Genomic DNA, 20,774 nt, shown 5'->3' on the forward strand with positions numbered 1-20,774 from the left:
CAGAGTATTAAAGGATGAATAAGAGTTGGCCAGGGAATTCCCAGATGGGAGAGTCCACAAGAAGGTTCAGAGCCTCAACTAGCACATACTGAAACAAGGACTATTAATGCCTAAGTAGTCCGTGATCAGGCACAAACTGTCCTAAGTAATTTTTCAGAACACCTTCAACAATCCTTCATTTATTATGCAAGTAAGTCATACTCATTGTGGGAAAAAAAATGAAAAAAAATACAGATACTAATATTTAAAAGGTGTTAAATTGATTTTAGTCATAATTCCATTTGAAGATGACCACTTTTAACAATTGGGTTTTAACTTTCCAGACTTCTCTCCCTAATATGTAGCCATAATCTATCTATATCTATTTCACATAAAAATATTTATGTATTTTGTTAAAATATTAATTTTATTAAATTTATTAAATTTATTAAAAATTAAATTTATTAAAATACTAAAAATATTTATGTAAGTGCTCTCAAAGTACAATCATACTACCTATTTTTCCCCTCAGTCAATATATTGTGAACAAAAATGATTATGTCTAAAGTGTCAAACTACGCATTTTAACCATCTTGGATAGAACTGTTCTGAAATGGAACTTGCTCTCCTGTCTTTTCCAGGGAGCCAACATCAGAGCTTGGCTTCATTCATGCCTGCCAGCTTCCGGCTGGGCTATAAACTGGGGCTGAACTCAGCTGACAAGGAAGGAGTCAGAGAGTGTGTGCCAAGCTGAGAGCTGATATCTTCTCTTCAGAATGTAGCTGCTTCCTTCCTGCAGTCCCTTCTCACTGCTTTTAAGGGCTGGCGAAGCAGAAAACTGAGCTTTCGAGTGCATGGGAAGGAGTATACCTACATTGTAAGCCCTGTGTGGCATGAAGCAAAGTGACTTTTGTTAATCAATATTCTCTTTCTCAGAGGCGAGTAAAAGAACATTTCCTAGGAATCTACTATGTGCCGGACACATGCTTTATTTTGTTTAAGTCTCCTAACAATCCTTTTAGAGAAGTATCTTAGCTCCATCTTCCAAATGATAGCCTGATCCCAGAGAACATTCATTGCTTTGTCAAGTTTCACGGAGCTGTAAGGGCCAGAGCTATCCTGGAACCTGGTCTATTTCACTTCCAAAACCCTGCTATTTTCACTGTACCATATCTCTTGCTTGCTACCAAATGTTGTGCTGAGTTTGAATTGATGACATTGTCAGAGGCATGGCCACTGGACTGGCAGGATGCTTCTGTGTGGAGAGGGCTTGGCCTCCCACATAATTTTTCAAGACCTCAGAACTGAATAGTAACTGCTCTCATTAGATGGCACCAGTATTCCCTGGCCTACCACACTCTGTCTTCCTTAAGAAGGGGCAGGACAGTCCAACTTATATGTTGGAGGGACTTCTCCGGCATCATGTAGAGTGTGGTTGGAAAGGGCCAGACCAGAGGGAAAGAGAAAAAGAAGGTTTTTGCGGTGACACAGTTCACCCAGATCCATGGCAGGGAAGCAATCAAAGACATGTCTGAACTAAGACCGACAGGACTCGGAGTCCAACTGATTGTAGGGTGATGGAGAGGGGGGAGTTATGATGACTTCTGGGTTTTTAGTCTGAGTACCATTCACTAGGGTACAGGAAGAGTGGGCTTGGGAGAAGGCGGGGTTGGGGAGGGGAAGAAATGATGCATCTTGTTCGGGACATGGTACACATAAGCAGCATTGTGCAAAGGTAACTGGCCATCAGATCTCTGTAATTCTGCTATCATGGGGTGATATTAAAGTCATCTGCATTCCTTCTGCACCCTGGCAGGGGCAAGGAGCTGAGCCCAGGACAGAGAGGCTCATTGGTGAGCTGGTAAATATTTAAGACAAAAAGACTTGACATGGAGCATTTGTTGATTTGCTGATTTCTGTGACACCATCACCAATTTCAGCTACTAACTCCACATTCACTGAATGTGAAGTTGGAAAGCAATGCACAGTAGCACATCATTATATAGTGTTTCCCCCCACAGATAAAATAAAACTAAATCTTCTCAAGAGATGATTTAACAATAAGATGTAGCAAAATAATTAGGATCATTGTGGGTATTTATTTCGTTTTTAGTGTCATTTATTGTAACTTAATTCTTAATTAGCAATAATCACGCCTTGGATAAACCTCATTGGCTATAATACTTCCACAGCACAAAGCTACAATTCAATTTTTAATGATGTCTGTGTTTAACAACCAGCTCACAAAATTCTTGACAATTAGTACACCACTGGAGAAGCTCCAAGAAAGGACAAGTTGGAAGAGCTATAAATCTACCTCCTTGTCACACAGGCTGAGGGATTCCCCCGGGTCACACATCTGGGAGGGCAGATTCAGGCCCAGGACCTAGGAGGAGGCTCTTGGTCCTCCGTGCTTCCTGATGGCCCCTCAGTGCCCTGGTCAGTCACACAGACCCAGGGAAAACCGTGTGGTCCTTGACCCTAGGGTGATGATTCATGTCACCCTGGAGTGAGTGACTCAGGGAAGAGGCTGCTGGGCGGCCTGGAACAAAGAGAACTGGGCAAGATTTATTTCTGCTGGGAGCTAAATGGGAGGCTCAGATACTTTTTTGCTGTTTCCAGTGCCTTTGAACTGCCTCCGATTGAGCAATTGCACATATTTCCAAGAAGAGAAAATTTTTTCAAGTGGACTTATTTTTAAAAAAGAATTGCTGAAGTGAACAAGCTGGGGAGGAAACCTGGGGAAATGTTTTGGCTGACTTCCTGTCATGGCTGGGGGTTGGGCTCGGCTGGAGTGAGATCTGGCCCTGGCTTGACCATTTTTCAGGTTACCTAGAACCCAATCCCAGGAATTTGAGGGTTTCACCAACCCACTTCCTCCAAAATGGTACCCAAGGTCCAAGGAGCTTCCTGAGTGCCAGGGAGTTAGGGTGAGAAGTGTGCTCTTGTACCCGACATCATCTGTCCTGGCCTACTTGACAAGATATACACCATGCTTTCTGTGAGTTGTTGACCAGTAGATGACCCCTGAATCAGACTTCTCAAGGCACCTTCAAGTCTGGCAACTTTGCTCCTGGCTACATAGAAATGATTGTGCCATGTGCCCTCTGCCCTCACCCACCCATCCCCTGGGATGAGAGGAGTCTTGTGAGCTGTCCGAAGGCCTTGTCTATCAAGTCATTCCAAACAACCATTACTGCTCTTTGGGGTCTTTTCCTCAGGGTTCTGACTGGGAAACGGGACCCAAGATCTCTCTGCTCTTAGAGTTCGGGACTTCCCCCCATCTCTCCAGGGAAGCAGGGCATAGGCTCTTTTCCAGTACCTCACCAGAGTCCATACTCTCATTGCTTTTACATGGCCTCTCCTGTCTGCCCCTTGCCCCATAATCTTACTAGTCCTGGGGATGAGGGGAGAATTATGCTTACTTAGGGTGCTTTTCCCAAATCTCTTTTCTGTACCCTGAGCCCTCTTCATCTCCCTAAGGGCTAGCCCCTCACTACATATGAGGCAGAGACCATACCCCTTGCTGCTACACCTCTCCCTGAGGCAATGAGCACAGAATGGCCTCCATGTTTGTGTGAGGGGAAAGGCAATGTGAGGGGAAGGGAGGGGTCAGTTACTATTTTCGAGATCTAAGGTGTCCCCTACTCCAACCCTCTGCTGAGCACAGTGGCTGCCAAATTTTGCACTCTTCCTATTGGGGCTGGCTCAGCATCTCCTCCTGGACATGGTCATGACACTGGTCTGAGCCAGAAGCTGGTTCACTCCAGGGCTGGAATGGGCCTGAATTGGGGGAGGAAGGTACCCCCAGCCAACAGAACCTATAAGAAATCCTCAGGCCTGGAGAGCATGGCTAGAGGGTGGAGACACCATGGGGTATTGGGAAGTGCTCAGGACCAGCCTCCCTGAAGCACTGCCAGACTGCAGCCCCTGTCATCCCCCCTGCCTCTGTGGAGCAGAGAGATTGTGTTGAGGGCAAGAAGTCATTGGGAAGTCTCTTCCAGCCCCTCATCTTTCCCTCTCTGTTGCATCTTTCTTCTGCCCTTCTATACTCTACCCTTGCTTCCCTGGGACTGACCACAGCACAGATCTAGAGCTGACCACAGCATAGACCTGAGATGACCACAGAACAGGTTTGAGATGACCGCAGCACAGATCAATGGCTGACCACAATGCAGACCTGCAACTGACCACAGCATAGCCCTGGGATGACCACAGCACTTTCCCTCTCTCTCTAACCCCACTGGTTGCCCAACAGCAAAGTATGTTTGTCAACAAGAGTAAATGCCAGTGTGTAAAGCCCCTGATGGGTTTAATTCCAATCACGTCTAACTGCCTTTTATCTACAAGTTTGTACAGAGAAGTCCTGGCAAGGTCAGGAATATATCTCCTTTACCTGCAAGAGACGAAGCTTGAACTCTGCTATTCAGGATTAATGGCAGACTCTCTGGATCTGCTTCGATTTTGATGCCATGACTCAGAGAACTCAACTGCCCTATTCAGAGAGTGGGAAAGGAACTCGTTGAGTACATACGATGCGCCAGCATCTTGCCTGTATTCTCTAAGTTAATTCTTATAACAACCCTAATAGAGTCTCCATTTTACAGATGAAGAAACAGTGGCCAGGGGAGACTAATCCAGCAGGGAAGAGGCAGAAGAGAATTAGAATCCAATCTTCCAGGTTCCAAAGCCCTCTTGCAGCATCCCAAGGTTAGGAAGCAGGATGGTGTTTTCCTGAGCTGAACCCTGCTCAGGCTTGCTTGTGGGATCTAGGACCCAGTTCTGCAGTTAGCCAGGCCCAGGGACACACAGAAGTGCCTCTCAGCACTTTGACCTGATCTCTGATGCCCCAGATTTTCCAAGTGTGTGGGGGGACTGCCCTGGGGTGAGATCAGGAACCAGGGAGAACCCTCTCTCTCCCATGAGAGTAACCACAGGAGGAGGAAGATTGGGAGGCACTGCCTAAAGATGCCTGCTTTCACAGCATGGACACATTTGTTTATCATATACCAAAAGCAAGACCTTCAAAATCAGAGGCAGAAAGCTGATGTCTGTAGCAAGTCCTGGGGAATAGGGGTTCTGGGACCTTCTCTGATGGCCCCTCACTCACAAGTATGGCTTTGATTAAGTCTTTGCGCTTGTCTGGACCTGTAAGATGGGAGCAGGAGGCAGGACTGGCTGGTCTCCAGTGGCCCTCTCTGTCATCCTCTGAATTTGCAGAGGGACTGAGAGAGATGTGTGTGCACTCACCCCAAACAATTTCCTTCATCAAATTCTTCATCTAGAGATAGACCAGTGGTATTAATAGCAACCTAATCTCTTTCAAATTCTTTGTGTTGCTAAAATGAAAGCAAAAATTCAAAGCTGGAAGAACAAAAAACCTCCCTTCTGAGAATTCTGAGTCACTCCAGAAAGGTCAGTGGAGTCTGGGTTAACCCGTTTTTTTTCTCCAGAAGGGCCTTTGGTTCTTCCCCGGACACCCAAAGATTAACAAAGAAAATGTGAGAGCCACTCAGCTTGTAGACTGTGCTCCTGGGTCACTGTGATTCAGAGAGCGGTTTGGTTTCCCCTGGGCTGATGGCAAGGCTCTGGAAGAGGCATTCTTGGGGCCATTATAATGGCCACTGCTTGCCAAGACCACTACCCGTGAGCTAGTGCGCTTGACCATTTGGGGACTGGGGAGTCAGACAGACCTCATGGGTTTTGTGACTTTGAGAAAGTCTTCAGGGCTCTGTTTCCTCACTTGTAAAATGGGATTAATAATGTTCATAATAATAGTAATGGGGCACCTAGGTGGCTCAGTAAGTTAAGCATCTGCCTTCGGCTTGGGTCATGATCCCAGGATCCTGGGATAGAGACCGGTGTTGGGTTCCCTGCTCAGCCAGGAGACTGCTTTTCTCTCTGCTCCTCTCCCTTGCTAGTGCTCTCCTTCTCTCTCCCTCTGAAATAAATACATTCTTTAAAAAAAAAAAAATAGTACTTATGAGGTTTCTGTAAAGGCCCTTGCTAAATCATGAGCTGTGATGGTGCTTGCAGGGACATGGGCAACTACCACAGGAAGCCAGTGTCCCTCCCACAGGCTTAGGGGTGCAGGATGGAGGTGCAGGGTGCAGATGCCAGCTGTGGATGGGCATGCCTATGTTTGAATGGCTACTCCATCAGAGCAGTCCTCTCCTGCCCTCCTGCACTCTCCCCACAGCCCACAGGGCCCTACAGTGGCTTTTCCAGGGGGCAGAGCCTGTGCAGCTGATCTAACAAGTGTGGGACTTTCTGGGGTGAAAGTTTCAAAGGCAAACAAATGGACAGTTGTATGAATGGAGAAGTCAGAAGGCATGTGGGTGAATGGATAGCCTGACAGATAGATGGATAGGTAAATGGGTGCATTTGTTACCCTACAGTGGGAGTCCTGCAACCTCAAACTGTAGGCCCACACTTTTGCCCTCATAAGACCTCTGCCTGACAAGCTGCTGCTTCCTCTGCCCTGCCTCCCCACCACCACCCATGGCTCCACTGGGAATGTACATTCCAGTTCTCTGTGGGGCAGTTTCCTCTGTTGGGTTCTACTGTACTTTAGCAGAACTCCAGGTGGAGGAGATAGAGGAGAGGAGAGGGAGATGATGCGTTTGGGGTCAGACTAGCCTGCATTATAATCCTTGGCCTGGCGCTTATTTGCTGTGGTAGCTCAAGCAAGTTACTGAACCTCTCTGATCCTTACTTCTTTCATATGTAAAATGGAAATAATAAAACCCTTCTCACAGGGGTTAAGCAAGATAGCACTTGAAAGCACCTAGCATGGTATGTGACACTCAGTAGGCAAACTAGAAATATCTAATGAATGAGAGAATGAAGAAAAGTATAATAGTTTGCTTTCTTTCATGAGCATGGTTGGGGGCAGATAAAATATTTAAAGATGGATTAGAGACGTTTGGCCTTATCAGTTACACAAATGATTGGAGCATTATCCCAGCAGAGGCTTAGGTAATTTGCACTAGGTACAAAGGTTACTGGACCCAGTTAAGTTATTTTCCTCCTTTGCACCTCAGTTTTCCTTCCTGTAAAATGGACCAAACTGTATTATTAAGCACTGGCTGGGGACAGAATGAGTAGAATCCAAAAAGCTGACTCGTTCTTGACAATGACCTGTCTAACCCTTTACCCACCAGGCTAAAGAGGTAGTTAGAAGGGCCCTGAAAATGGGTTAAAGAAGGAGCAGCTCAGAGACCAAACATTACTAAATATTTTTTCCTTTTATGGGTCGGTGCTCTAGATCACCACTTCCTGCAGATTATATTCCTAACTTTGTTGTGATGGATGCAAGGCCCATGTGCCCACAAGCTCCAGCAGAACCCAGATGTCGCCCTGGGGGAAGGACTCTGCTGCTACCTTGCTATTTTAAGCAGAGAGTTTATAATAATGGACGGGAGAGCAAGCAAACAGGGCAGGAGCAGCGTGGGAATGGCCTTGGCAGGCAGGGCTGCTGGGGCTCCCCCTGAGGGGTTCAGGGTTCTGGTTTGTCAAACGTGGGGCCACAGCCAGCCTCCACTCTGCTTTGTCCTGCAGCAACTTACATCTCTTAGTGCTTGTCTCACTTAATTCATTTCTGTTTTGCTTTGCTTTCTGACCAAGGGACTGACTTAAATTAAGGTCTTTCTTGAAGAGCAGGAGGGGAGGAGGGACAGAAAATGAGATATTTTTTTATGTGACTTTAGGATACCATGATCCCAGAATCGTATGAAATGGGACCATTACATTCGTGGTTTCTTGTCCCTAGGAAGAGTCAAAGAATTCAGTGACACCTAGGGTTGAAAATGGCCCCTGGAGTGTGTTAGGAATCCTATGACCATTACCCTGGACTTTGCTGGAACTCTCCCAGGAGTGGGGAATTTATTACCTTAAAAAGTAGCCTGTTTCATCTCAAATAGTTCCAACCACTAGAGAGGATTCCCTTGCCTTGATCTGACCTTTCATTCATTGGTCATGCACTTATCCTTTGGGGACAACAAAATTACAGGAATGAACTTCAAGTATCTGAGAAGCACTTTTATTTTTTCCCTGCACCATCTATTTTCCAGGCTAAAGATCTTTAGTTCTTTAAAGACAAATTCTTGCTTCCTGCATATTACTTCCCCTTTTTGGAACATACTCCAATTTGTCTGAACCCTTCTTACCACTCAGAGTACAATATACTTCGTATAGATTAAGGTGGAAAAGAAAGTAGAACTGTCACCTCCCATGTTTTGGGAACCATATTACTATTAAGACAGGCTGAACCTTCACATAAATCCATCATTGTTTAAGAGGTTTCTAGGGAAGTGCACCAACTTTCCCAGTATAATTGGGGTTTGTGGATAGCCTTTTGCTAATGTCAACCCCTGTGACCATATACTTTGTCCAGCACCACTGATATCACTGCTGCTGAAATCCAAGTAAAGGTAATAGAAATTAATCACAGAGCCAACCTTTGGGTAGATCTGTTGCTTATTTCATCCATACAGTGGCTGGTTGGGATAAGTCACATAGTATGCCCTGGTCTTATAGTCTCATTCTCAAGAGACAGATTGAATCTGTTCAGTAGGGCTTCTCCCTTCCTGTCTCACCTTCTCCTCTAGCTATTCTGTTCAGAGAAATTTCACTCGGCATTTCAGTATTCAAGGTTCAGCTCAAACACCATTTCTAACATGGATCTAGTCTAAAACTTTATCTCACCTGTCCCGATTTTCAGAGTTGGGGATCCTTTTCTGAGATCCTGCCACTTCTCTTACTTTCAAAGTCTTAACAGTTACATTGTTTTCATACTGCCTCCAACCACTGGACTCTGCTCCCCAAGGAGTACCACATCTTCATCATCTTTAAGTCACCAGCACCTGGCACAGGGCCTGGTAGGGTCTGTGTAAAGTCAGTGTGGTGAATGAACAAATGATTTAGTTCATGGATTTCCTACTTGAGATGAGACTTCTTGAGTTGACCAGCAGAGGTCACCCCAATTGTTTGAGAGCTGAATGGGGCTACCATTCCACTGCCGAGACTGATAGAAGTCAAGATGGTGGTCACATTGACCAACCCCGTGGCTAAAGTTCTCTAGTTCTTTAAATACCAGTCGACAAGCAATTTCTCTTCTAGTTATCAATGATGAATCAAATCCCTGCCTTCCTCAGGAAGCACAGTCAATGGTGTGTATGTTGGATAGGGGCATCTGTCAGAGTTGTGGCTGATGTCAGATCTGAGCCTGCCCACAACCCTCTGCCTCTAGGCCCTCGGGCCTTCCCTGTGGCACCAGAAGAATATCTAGTATCATGGGAGGTGGTAGGGCTTTCTGACTTCCACCTATAGCTTCCTGCAGCCAGCACCCTTACATAGGACCTAGGACATAGTAGGTACTCAATAAATGACAGTGTTCTTTATTTTTCCTGTGTGCGTCCCAGTAGCCCCTGACCGTGTCTGAGGGCAGGGTCTGCATCTGCATCGGGTGGCTTTCATCTGCTGACTAGCAGATCAGCGACTTCAGGAAATCTCTGAAGTTATAGAACTAGGCTGGTTGCTTGTTCTGCAGGTCCCTGAAGGCTTCTCCCACCCCATTAGGGAAAGAGGACCTGGAGGTGTTTAGTAGGGGAAGAGGCTAGGTAAAGGCCTATGGACTCTGGCTGAGCTTCCTGGGCTGAAGATCTCCAATCAGGTGGCCTCTGTGAGCATCTACTCTGTGCTCACTGCTCTATATCATTTCATCCTTAGAACATTACTGCATGGGAGACATTCTTATCTCTATTCCTCTGACAAGGAAAGTGAGGCTCAGAGGTAAAGCCAATGTTCAAAGCCATACAGCCTGTGAGTGGCAGAGTGGGAACTCAAATCCAGGTATAAGGTTCCAAGGCCTGTGTTCTTTATACCTTGCTATCCTTCGTCTCCAGACTGAAACCTCACATTACTGGCCTTTTCTAAGAAGAAGCAGAGGAGCCAGGCCCACTGGTTCAGGTCTGTTGGAGAGATCATGATCCTAGACCTCTTGATTGGTGAGAAACATGAAAAAATAGTTAGTAGTTATAAGTAACAGTAGTTAGTAGTTACAAGTTAGGACAAGTAGTTATAAATTACTAGGTATAGGTAAAACCAACCCAAATTTACTTAAACACTAAGAAATTTAATTGTTTGTATAACTGGTGGGTACAGAAAGAATTCAGGCTTCAGGTGAACTTTGGTCAGAGATGAACCTTTTTTTCTGCAAGTGTCTTGGCCCTACTGCCTTCTCTATGTGTGTCAGTTTTATCCTTAGTCTGGACTTCCAAATGGAAACAAAATGGCATCAGTAACATCAGGTCTTACATCTGTATGTTCTACCACCCAAAGCAAGGTAAAGCACCTGGGTCCCAGAACACTGCAGTGTGCTCACTGGTTTACAGTGGACCTATTTTCTATCCCTGAGCCAATCACTATGGTGAGATAAGTGAGATTATGCTGACTGGGTCAATACCAGCTGGGCCTCAAGTTTGCTACACCATGAGACAGGATAAGCCTGGTTTCTGGGGAAGCAAAGAAAGGCTGCTCCAGGTGGACACTGCAGAAGGTACACAAGATCCACCCTGGCGGAGCCTCCAGAATCACAGGCCCGTTGAGGGTTGCCCTCAAGTGAGAGAGCCCCATACCGAGGGTCAGAAAAGATGTTGATGGACATGAGGCCAGCCATGGGGTACAAAGTCAAGAAACAACCTCCTCTTACTCAACCCAGGGAAGGAAGGCTATGTGGTAGAGTGAAAAGAGCCTTGGCCGCAAAATTGGAAGATTGGAATTCAAATGCTTGGTTCTTTATATTATTTTGGCAAATGGCTACCACACTCTGAAGCCATTCTCTCTTCTATAAAATGTGAATACTAATACCTACATCAGAGGTCATTATGAGGATTAATTAGGTGATGTTGGAAATGCTCTTAGGATAGTGCCTGGTATGTAGTAGGCGCTTAATAAATGATACATAAGTACAAATCTGATCCCAATGGAATGTCCTCCATTAGCTATGGCTTTGAGGAGTTTGAAGGAATTTTCTCCCTTCTGGGATAGCTGTGTTTACTCTAAGGACCAAATTAGATGGAAAATCTCTAAGGTCATCTCTGACTTTGTAAACAGAGCAAATGAACAGGAGGAAATGCAATTCCAAATGCCCTCTCCTAGCCTAGTCCAACCTCTGGTGTTGATGCAAACTCAAGCAGGCTTTTTCTGCAGCTCATGGCTCCTGGAAATGGAATCCAGCCTGGGTCAGGGATGGGAGTGGATTTGACTTGTCCTTTTGGCGTCTCCTCAGCCTGCGGAGCCCAGGCCTCTTGGAGCATCTTGGGGCTGACGCCGTGGAGGTTCCGGGCACACGCGGCCACTCCCGCCAGGAGGCTGCCATGCCCCACATTCCCGAGGACGAGGAGCCCCCTGGAGAGCCACAGGCAGCCCAGAGCCCCACCGGCCAAGTAAGTGCCCCCTCCTTGCCTGCAGTTAGTCTGGCAGGGGCCAAGCCAAGTACCCTGGGCTGGTGCCACATCACTCAGCCTGGCTAGAGAGTTTGCTGACAGCCTGTGCAGGCTGCAGTGGGCACCTGGGGAAGGTATGTGGCTGCCACACTGAGGAATAAATACCCAGAGTCCATTTGAATTGGCCAAGCCCCCCTGTATATCCTGAGAGTGGAACCTCCATGTCTGACTGAAGTTTCCTGGGAGGTCCAACCACACTAACCCTGAAGGCACCCTCCTAGAATGGAGAAAGACTTGGAGGAGAACTGTCAGCACAGAGGGCCTTGTCATGTCAGGATTATGGTCACCAGCAAAAGGCCATTTAAACTGAGTCTACTTAAAATGAAGATCAAAATTTTATACTAGATAGTGGAAAAGATTTTCAGTAAAATTGTATTGCAAAAAAAAATGATGAAAAGAAATAAACTTAAAGGATCTCATTGTGATTGCATTGTACAAATGAAATTATGAAAACAAATTATTTTAGCTGTACATATAACAAAAAATTGATTGTGTGCTCCTTTTTTTAGAAGGAAAAAGAATTGTGTTGATTTTGCCATTGGTGTATTCTTTATGCCAACATGATAATTTGTTCACATGAACCACATCCCTCACAATTTTACTTTACAGCACCTCAGTTAAGAGACTATGTGTTTAATATTTAAGGGCTTCATTCATTTTCCCAAGGACCTCTATGGATCCTTCAATATGCAAATCATTTTCTCATAAAGAACCTATCTTGTCTCATCATCCTTGTAATTTTTTCTTTGTTATCTACTCCAGCTCCATTTGCTCTTCACTGGTCCAAGACCTTGCATGTGAAGTTTTCCAATTCTGTTTTCTTTGATTTTATGAACTTTGCAGTTGGTTTGCACTTGTACTACCCCATCATATCTGACAGATGTCCGAACTGACCTCAGCCTGAAGGGACTTGTTAAGGGAGGGAAGGATGTATGAGTGAGCATTAATTTGGTAAGTGGGCAGACTCTCAGTGAACATTTTCATGTTCGGATGACATTTGTTTTCTTGCATGTGGGAATTCACATGTGGGAATAATTGTGGGAACTCAGATAGTAAATACTTAGAAAAGAATGGCTTCTTGTATCTCCCTCTCCCAAACTTGGATTAAGATGTTGTAGAACTTGGTACACTTGGGGAGCCCTTGAATTTCTAAGTGGCGGTAAGCCAAGCCCCCATGCATTTGGCACCAGCAGTCAGCTCAGTGTTTTATTAAACCTCTTCCAGGAATGTCATGGGGCTGGTGGATGCTGTATGTCAGTTGGTCTCAGTGGCAGGTTGCTCTCTTATGGGTGATGTCTGGTCTTCCCCAAACTGGGTACTCTGTTGCTGCCGCTTTTCTACCACTGCTCCTAACCAAGCATGGACAATTCCCTTAAAACACTGGTAATAGTGGGCTATAAGTTTTAGCCAACAAAAAATTTAATACACTGAAAGTTTGAAGATGAAAGAAGGTTATGACAGCATAAAGCAAGAGATCGCGTCTGGATTCAAATGTGACTGCTCCCCCTTCTCAGTCATGACTTTCCCAGGTTCTGTCCCCTTAGCATCCTTACTCCCTAGCCCTGGGTTCCTTCTTACCATGGCCCTTCCTGACCCCTTCCACCTCACTAATAACAACAGTGTGCTGAAGCCAGATTCTGATGTAAAATCTGGCTCCTGAATCCTAGCCAGCTCCCCCAAACAGCTGTCATGCCATGCTCCCCAAGAATACAAGTGCTCTGAAAGAAAGAAAGAAAGCATAATTAATTGGCAAAGCTGCAACGCCACTGTTAGTGAAGAGATCTTTTTACACTGAGTTTAGTTTACCTTTAGTTCATCATCTCATCTCTCTAAATAACCTTTAAGCCTTCTCAGGAGACTAAGACAAGATAGCACAAAAGCCTGATAGCCCTCTTGACCATTACGACTTCAAATCACACCTAGGTGCAGCTCCAATGGGTCAGAGGTGAACATGAATTTCCAGGCACAGCCAAGCCAGGGAAGGGAATCCATGAGCTAATCACACACTTGAGGGTCAGAGAGCCCTAACTGAATAGCAGGAGCTCCAGATTCCAGCTTTCCACAGGCTCATTCTCCTTGTGACCTTGAACCAGAACCAGACTTCTGTAACATGAGGGCATGGACTCCCATGATTTCTGAAGGGCCTTCAGATGCCATGATTCTATCTCTGTGCCTTTGGGAAGTCAAGACAATAAAGGAAGTGTTTGTGATACCCATAGCCTCTACATTGCTGGAGCCCAGCAGGAGAAGGACCCATGAGGACTTCAGGTGAGCTAATGCCCAGGTCCTTAAGGGAGGACCATTAACACAGGATTTAAGAATGTGGGCTCTGGAGTCAGACCAAGCTGGGCTCCCCCACATCCTGGTCAAAAGACCTCCTGTGAGCCTGTTAACTTTTTTGTGCCTCTGCTTCCTCATCTCTTCCTCTGGGCAAGTGTTAGTGGCTGCCTCCTAGACTCTGATCAGCCCAGCCCTCTAGCACCTTTTTGACTTGCAGGACCATGGGGCTGGGGCAGATTAAACCCTAGACTGAAGATGACATCAGATGCAGTATCTTTATATTCTCTGCCCTTACTGATAGGCACTAGGCCTCCCTGAGTGCTCCAGAAGTCCATGGGCATTGTCAGTGAAGAACACTTCCCTCTTTGACCCATCAGACATCTACATTGGGCTTCTCAGGCAGCCACAGCCTCAGGGGAAGGTCAGGCCTTGTGAATAGGGCTGGAGTCTCCAGGGGCTGGAGTGCAAGTTCCTGGGAGCAGCGGAAATCAGGCAGCCAGGAAAGCCGGGTTGGCGAGGAGGATTTGGCTGAAATTCCTAGCACCGTGTGAACTCCTTCTCTGTGAAGCAGGCAAAGAACCAGAGCATCCTTCTGAGTTTACAGCTCCCCCGGGTCCAGTCCTACTTCTAGCTCCTCAAACCCCAGCCCCCATTTCCCATCACTGACATGAACACTAGCTGAGAACTTCTCACACAAAAACACAAAAGCTGCAGACCTAGATCCTGTTTTTCTCTCTACATGCATGCGTACATACACACACACACACACACACACACACACATCCTTGAGGTCCCTAATCAGAAGCTGTAATCAAGACCCACAAAGAAATAAAGCTTCTGGACAATGCACTCAGTGAGGTTATGTCCTGAGTGTGTTTTCTGGGTTGGCCCTAGAACAGGGAGGGGCTCAAATGAATAAGCTTATAGCCAAGAGGTTTTGGCAGCAATAAAAGCTGTCGGGATACAAGTCTGGGACCTTAAGGGACCACAGAATGACAGATCATCAGAGCTAAGAGCTAGAAGGAATACTAGATCTCATCTGAGACCCTTCCCTCCCAGGCAGGCAAAGTTCTGCATAGTGTGACCCCCCCCCCCAGACAGTTACCTGGAAGCTTGTTAAATCTGGATTCCTCTGCCAACCTAGGCCTATCAAATCAGTGTCTTCTGGGTTGGATCTTGGGAGTTTGTAGAAGTAGCTCTATACAGAGGAACTCCCCACCTCTCAAGGAAATTTGTGCTGTGGTTGGCCAGTTTGGCTTGCTGGTCAAGCTGGTACTTCCTCCCTGTGACTGCCTCTCAGTTCTGCCCTCCACAACTGCCTATAGTGGGGTGAAAACCTACCGATGGAGGAAGGCAGTTTATGCATCCTTCCAGAGTCCCTTTTCCTCTCTTCCTCCAGGAATTGCTCCCAGATCTCTCCTTTGGGCACATACCTACCTGTCTCCCCTAATCATGGGGCACTAGACCTGGCCCTGGGCCTGAGAGGCAGCAAGACCAGGACATCAACCATTTCCTGGCCTGTGACCAGCAGCCATGTCAGAAAGCTGACTTGTTGGAAAAGCATGGCTTCCTCAGAAGTGCCTTGTAAACCTGAATGTGCAAAGACTTTCAGGTTAGCTCTAACAGCTGGCTCTAGTTTCTACCCCGACAATCCCCATCCTCTTTCAGGGCTTTCTGGAAGTCCCCAGGTGCACGTCAATGTGAACTCATAAGCAGACCTCCACCTTTCATGTCTGTTTCGGTAGCTCCCCTTCCACCACCCCCTGACGAACTCCCACCCCCATCTCCATTGTCCACAACACTTAATAATAATGCCAGGCACTATTCTACTATATTAACTTTTTAAACTTTCAATCAACCTTATGAGGTAAGTATCATCATCCCCATTTTGTAGCTGAGGAAGCTGAAGCACAGAGAAATTAAGTAGCTTCCTTCAAGTTTGTATAGCTCATAAGCAGCAGGCCCAGGATTTGAAACCAGACAGCCTGGCAGCTGGGGCTCTGCCTCTGCGGCCCTCTATGGGAGCACTGGGTGCCTGAGGACAGGCACTGTCCTGTTCTTTTGAAGTCCCTGTCTGAGATAGCCAACCTGGGCCCCGCAAATGCACTGCCATGCACACTCCAAAGCACTATAGGGTCTTACTTCTGCTTGCCATCCTCTCCAATGCCTGAGCCCATGGGGCTCAGTGTCACACATCCTGCTGAGAAACTGTGCTTCCTATGCCTTCTTCATTCTTTCTCAGCCATCAGACAATAAAACAGCTCAACTCGATGCACACTGACTCCTAAAAACACAGATCACTATGCAATTCCTGGTTCTGGCCACACACGAGTTACTCCCTCTGTACATCTCCCTATATGCCTACTTTGTACTGCATTTTCTGATCCTCTAGACAACTTGATGCTTACCCATGTTATACAGCAGCATCTTTTTGACTTAAGATTACTGCAGCACTCAACTAACCAGTAGCATCCCTGCTCCCACCGCTATCCCCACCTCCAATTTTTAATTAACTGAAAATTAGGTTGGCATGTGCTCCGGAGAATCAGCCCTCTGTGTGTGGCCCTAATAGCAAGGGATTGGTTGTGGAGCTCCTAGAACCTCTGACCACAAAGCTGCTGGGCCTCCTCTTTTGGCTCAGAATTGGGGATCATGGTAGCTGCTGCCATGATGAATCTGGAATTCTCTCCCTGTTTGTGTCAGTGTAGTAAGAGACCCATCCTAACTTACCAACATTTGTCAGTGGGACAGACCCAGAGCTGAGCATGCTCAGCTGTCCTTTTAGAAGAGAAAAATACCAAGTGGGCTTCCCCAAGCAGCCAGGGAGTTCTAGAAGGGACAGGAAATGTTTCCATTTCATAGGAATGCAAGGTATAGGTATTATGGCAGTGTGGAAAGAGCTGGGCTTCACATCCCTGAGTGGGACCTGGAGTAAGTTACTCATTTTGCCTGTTTCAGCATCTGTAACCTGAGACTTACAGTAATAGCTGCTAACAAACAGTGAACCTTTAAGGAAACTTTCCTATGTTCCAGACACTGTGCTAGGTTTGTGGGACACTTTATCTCATTTGATTTTCAGAAAATCTCTGTGGGATATGTACTGTTGTTATCTCCATTTAGGGATGAAGATTTGAAGCACAGTAAGGCAAAGTAATGTGTACTAGCTAATACAGCTAAGTCACTGAGCCTAGAGTTAAACCCCAGGCAGCTTGACTTTAATTACCAGAATAATATATATAAAGTGCCAAGCAAGGTCCTCATCTCATAATAGGCTCTCAGTCCCTAATACAGCACAAAACAGTTTTTAAAAAGATTTTATATATATTACTGCAATCAATGCCCTAATCCCACTGTGAGAACAGCAATTATCACCCCAGGGAACTGGAAGTTTGGAGCAGTTAGGTATCATATCCAGATGCAGGGAAAGAAGCTAAACACGGGGCGCCTACCATGTTCTAAACTAAACTCTTTATATTCATTAGCTCAACCTTCATGATGTCCTATAAGTTAGCTATGGCTATACCTAGTTTATGGATTAGGAAAACAGGCTTGGGAGGTTAAGTCAGTTGTCCAAAGGATATAGCAAGGAAGTGGCAATGCCTGGATTCTATTACCTCGTGGCTGTATGCTGAGGAAACAGGGCTAGAATTATTATATTTTTCTTTCTAGTCCAGAAAACACCCCACTATAGCATAAAAGAATTTAAGCACACAGGAAAGGGACAACTATTCACTCATACATGATAGGCACCCAATAAATATGGAATTGAGTTGAATTTACTTAATACAGTTGACCCTTGAACAACATGGGAGTTAGGGACGCTAACTCTACTGCATAGTTGAAAATCCATGTATAACTTTTGACTCTTGGAAAACTTAACTACTAATAGAAAACTGTTGATTGGAAGACTTTCTGATAACATAAACAATCAAGAACACATATTTTGTTATATTATACATATTATACACTACATTCTTATAATAAGTTAGCTAGAGAAAAGAAAATGTTATTAAGAAAATTATAAAGAAGAGAGAATATGTTTAGAGTACCATACTCTTAAAAAACCCCACATATAATTTCTAACCCGCATTCAGAATTAATTATAAATGTTTATAATTCGAATTCATTCAACAAATGTTTATTAAGCACTACCTAAGGCCCCACTCTCAAAGAGTTTACCTCCCTGTGGATTTACAACCTAATGACAACTACTTTCTGATCTAATTTGCTTTGTGTTCTCTTCTCTGATCAGGAATATGAGGATCCTTGGTCTTGCTATCCCCAGAAATATCTAGAGCTTACCAACATGCTTTACCATATAAGGTAGATTGCCAGCTTTTCCCTTCATTTTATCCCCTTGGCTGTCCAGGCCCTGTGTTCACTGGCCAGGAGACTGGGGTTCTGTCTACACCTCCCCATAGACCCCTTGGGAAATGTGTGAGAAAAAGGTTTGGGACCCAAAGAATCAATGGTCTGTAAGGAATGGGATTAAGACAAAATAGACAGTGCACATAAAACCCTGGGAACCTGGTGACAGCTGTGTGGAGTGGGGACATGCCCTCACCTCACTTGATGAGAACCCTCATGCCAGGCTTCCTTTTTTATAGGCACTGCTCTAAGCACTTTATGAGCAGTAACCTCACAACAACTCTAGGAAGGAGGTATGATCATTATTCCATTTTACAGATGAGAAAACTGAGGCAGGTAAGGAAGTACGCTCCAAACACTAGAAATTGGCCAGTACCTTGAATGTCCAATTGAGGGTTTTGAATTCATCCTCTCTGAGCTTATCTTCATTTATCATTACCTTTTGCAAGAACAGCCTCAATTACAATCTTCAATGAAATATCTTCAAATGAATTATCAGTAAAACATTAGGAGCTAATGTATGAGATATTGAAACCATCAATTTGGCACCTGCCATGTGGTCTCATTTCCTTAAGGTAGATATTATTATCTTTATTTTATAGAAGAAGAAACTGTGTCTCTGTGAGGGTAAGTAATTGTCAAAGGCCACATAGTTGTGTCGTGGTTGTGTAGAGATTAAAACCCGAGTTTCCTGCTAAAGTGTTTCTGTTGGCTTTATCTCCTTTCTTGTCCCCACCCGACAATAAAGCCAGTGTCCTAAATATCAAAGGCCCCACACATGGGGGGCAGTTGCTTGATATCCCATCCTTTATGGAAAAGAAGCTTGGAAAGGGCCAAGAGGACAGTTCCACCAGGATGGCTTCTAGTGGTTCTGGTCACAGAGTAACAATGTGAGATTGTAGCTGTGGAAGCACCAAAGAAAAAGCAGAGAAAGTGTTTTGGGAATTTTGATTGTTACAGAAGGTCAGGAATGTATATTAAAACTACTTGTCTTTAGTTCCTATAGTGATCAAAGAAGTAGCTTACTATTTTTTGTTTTTCTGATTCTCCTGTCTCCTATCTTATGCTACACATAAGCTACTTAGGTCCGGGCTGTGTCTTTTATGTGTATATCTCCAGTTCTCAGCATAGGCTCTAGTAAGTGGTGGGAGCTCAAGGAAGGATGGATGGATGGACAGATGGATGGATGGATGGATGGATGGATGGATGGATGTGAGATAGGTTGGGAGGATAATAATTGGGTGGATGGATGGATGTGTGATAGGCTGGGTGGGTAGGCTGAGTGGGTAACTGGCATGATTAAATGCCCGGATTGGAGAGAGGAAAAAATGGAGGAACAAAAGGAAAAGAAGGGAGGAGGAGAGGATAGAAGATGGTGATGAATGAATGGTTTATTGGGTGATACATTCTCCACTAAGTAGGACTAATAGACAATGCATGTATTTCCACACTCCTCGTGTCTGTTGGCATGAGAGTGAAAACAGTGATGAAGAAGGCAGGATAATCCAGTGGTTGTTGATCCCAGGCTTCTAGGGATAGAGTGGACAATGGCAGAAAAGAGCATTCACCAGAGGCAAGGCAGGCCTTGGGTGCACAGGGGGATCCACAGGGTGGGCACTAAGGAACTTAGGGGAGCCAGGAACTAGTTCTCAGTGCTTGGCAGAGAAGAGCCCCATGTCCAGCAGACTTCAGCAGAGGAATTTCTGCTCTCTCCCATGGTCTTAGGACTTGCTGCTGGAATAATCATTTTCTCGAGAGTCCCCAGAGTTCTTTTACCCTATCACAAGAGGATCAACTTCTCTCTGTGGCCAGGGCCCCTTTCTACAGAGGCAGTCCCTATTTGCCCTCCAGGCTATAAGAGAGGGACCTGGGGATACAAACCACCACAAGGCCCAACCTCTACCACCACCCTCACTATCTTCATCATCATCATCATCATCACCATCATCATCATCACTATTATTGCTTTATCTTGTCTAATCCTTAAAATAAGTCTGGAAAATAGGAATTATTAGCTCCACATAATGTTTAAGAATATGTAACTCAGAAAAGTTAAGTGAAGTGCCCAAGGTCATCTAGGTGGGATTCTGGCTAGGTTTCTCCAACTTCATTTCCCCACACTGGCTTCTAGTAGGGTCCTTCTTTCTCAGGCTGTCTGCCAGGGCCCAAGTATAGGAACTAAACTCCCCAGTCCTGCCAGGGCTGGGGCTGGAGCTGTTGCTTAGAGCTTCTTAGTCCAGGCCTAGTCATGTGACATTGGGGAAAGGAAGATAATATTCCCGTCTATGACACTGGCCTATATTTATCCCTGCACCCAGGCGGTTAGGAAACTGTTGCACATTCCTGGGAATTTATGAGTGAAATAAACATTTAAATGTTTCTATAAGGTTTATTTAAGGAGAACAAAATGTGACCTGCTGGCTTATTATAGGGTGAACTTGTGAGAGATGGCCTAGGCGCCTAGTGCTTGGCTGACTCCAGGGAAGGGAAATGGATCCCTGGGGAGACTGGGCCCGTGGAAAGGTAAGGGGATGACCCTGCCATCTCTCTTCCAGCTGTGTGTTCAAACTTGTGCTGGCTGGAGGGCTTCCTAGAGGAAGGGGTTTGTAAGGGAGGGAGCAGCTTGGAAGAATAACAGGA

General features: G+C 45.5%; 1 protein-coding gene across 1 annotated transcript in view; it reads left to right on the forward strand.

The window, feature by feature from the left end:
* Window positions 1-11,229: 11,229 nt before the first annotated feature.
* The window catches only part of LOC111159481 (murine retrovirus integration site 1 homolog), a 77,428-nt gene continuing 67,883 nt past the window's right edge, over window positions 11,230-20,774 (forward strand). The window contains 2 exon segments of the mRNA XM_022521990.1: window positions 11,230-11,296; window positions 11,299-11,426. Coding sequence (XP_022377698.1) covers window positions 11,230-11,296; window positions 11,299-11,426 — 195 coding nt within the window.

The sequence above is a fragment of the Enhydra lutris genome, unplaced genomic scaffold, assembly GCF_002288905.1.
Source record: "Enhydra lutris kenyoni isolate GAN:26980312 unplaced genomic scaffold, ASM228890v2 scaffoldscaffold68, whole genome shotgun sequence".
NCBI classification, from domain to species: Eukaryota; Metazoa; Chordata; class Mammalia; order Carnivora; family Mustelidae; genus Enhydra; species Enhydra lutris.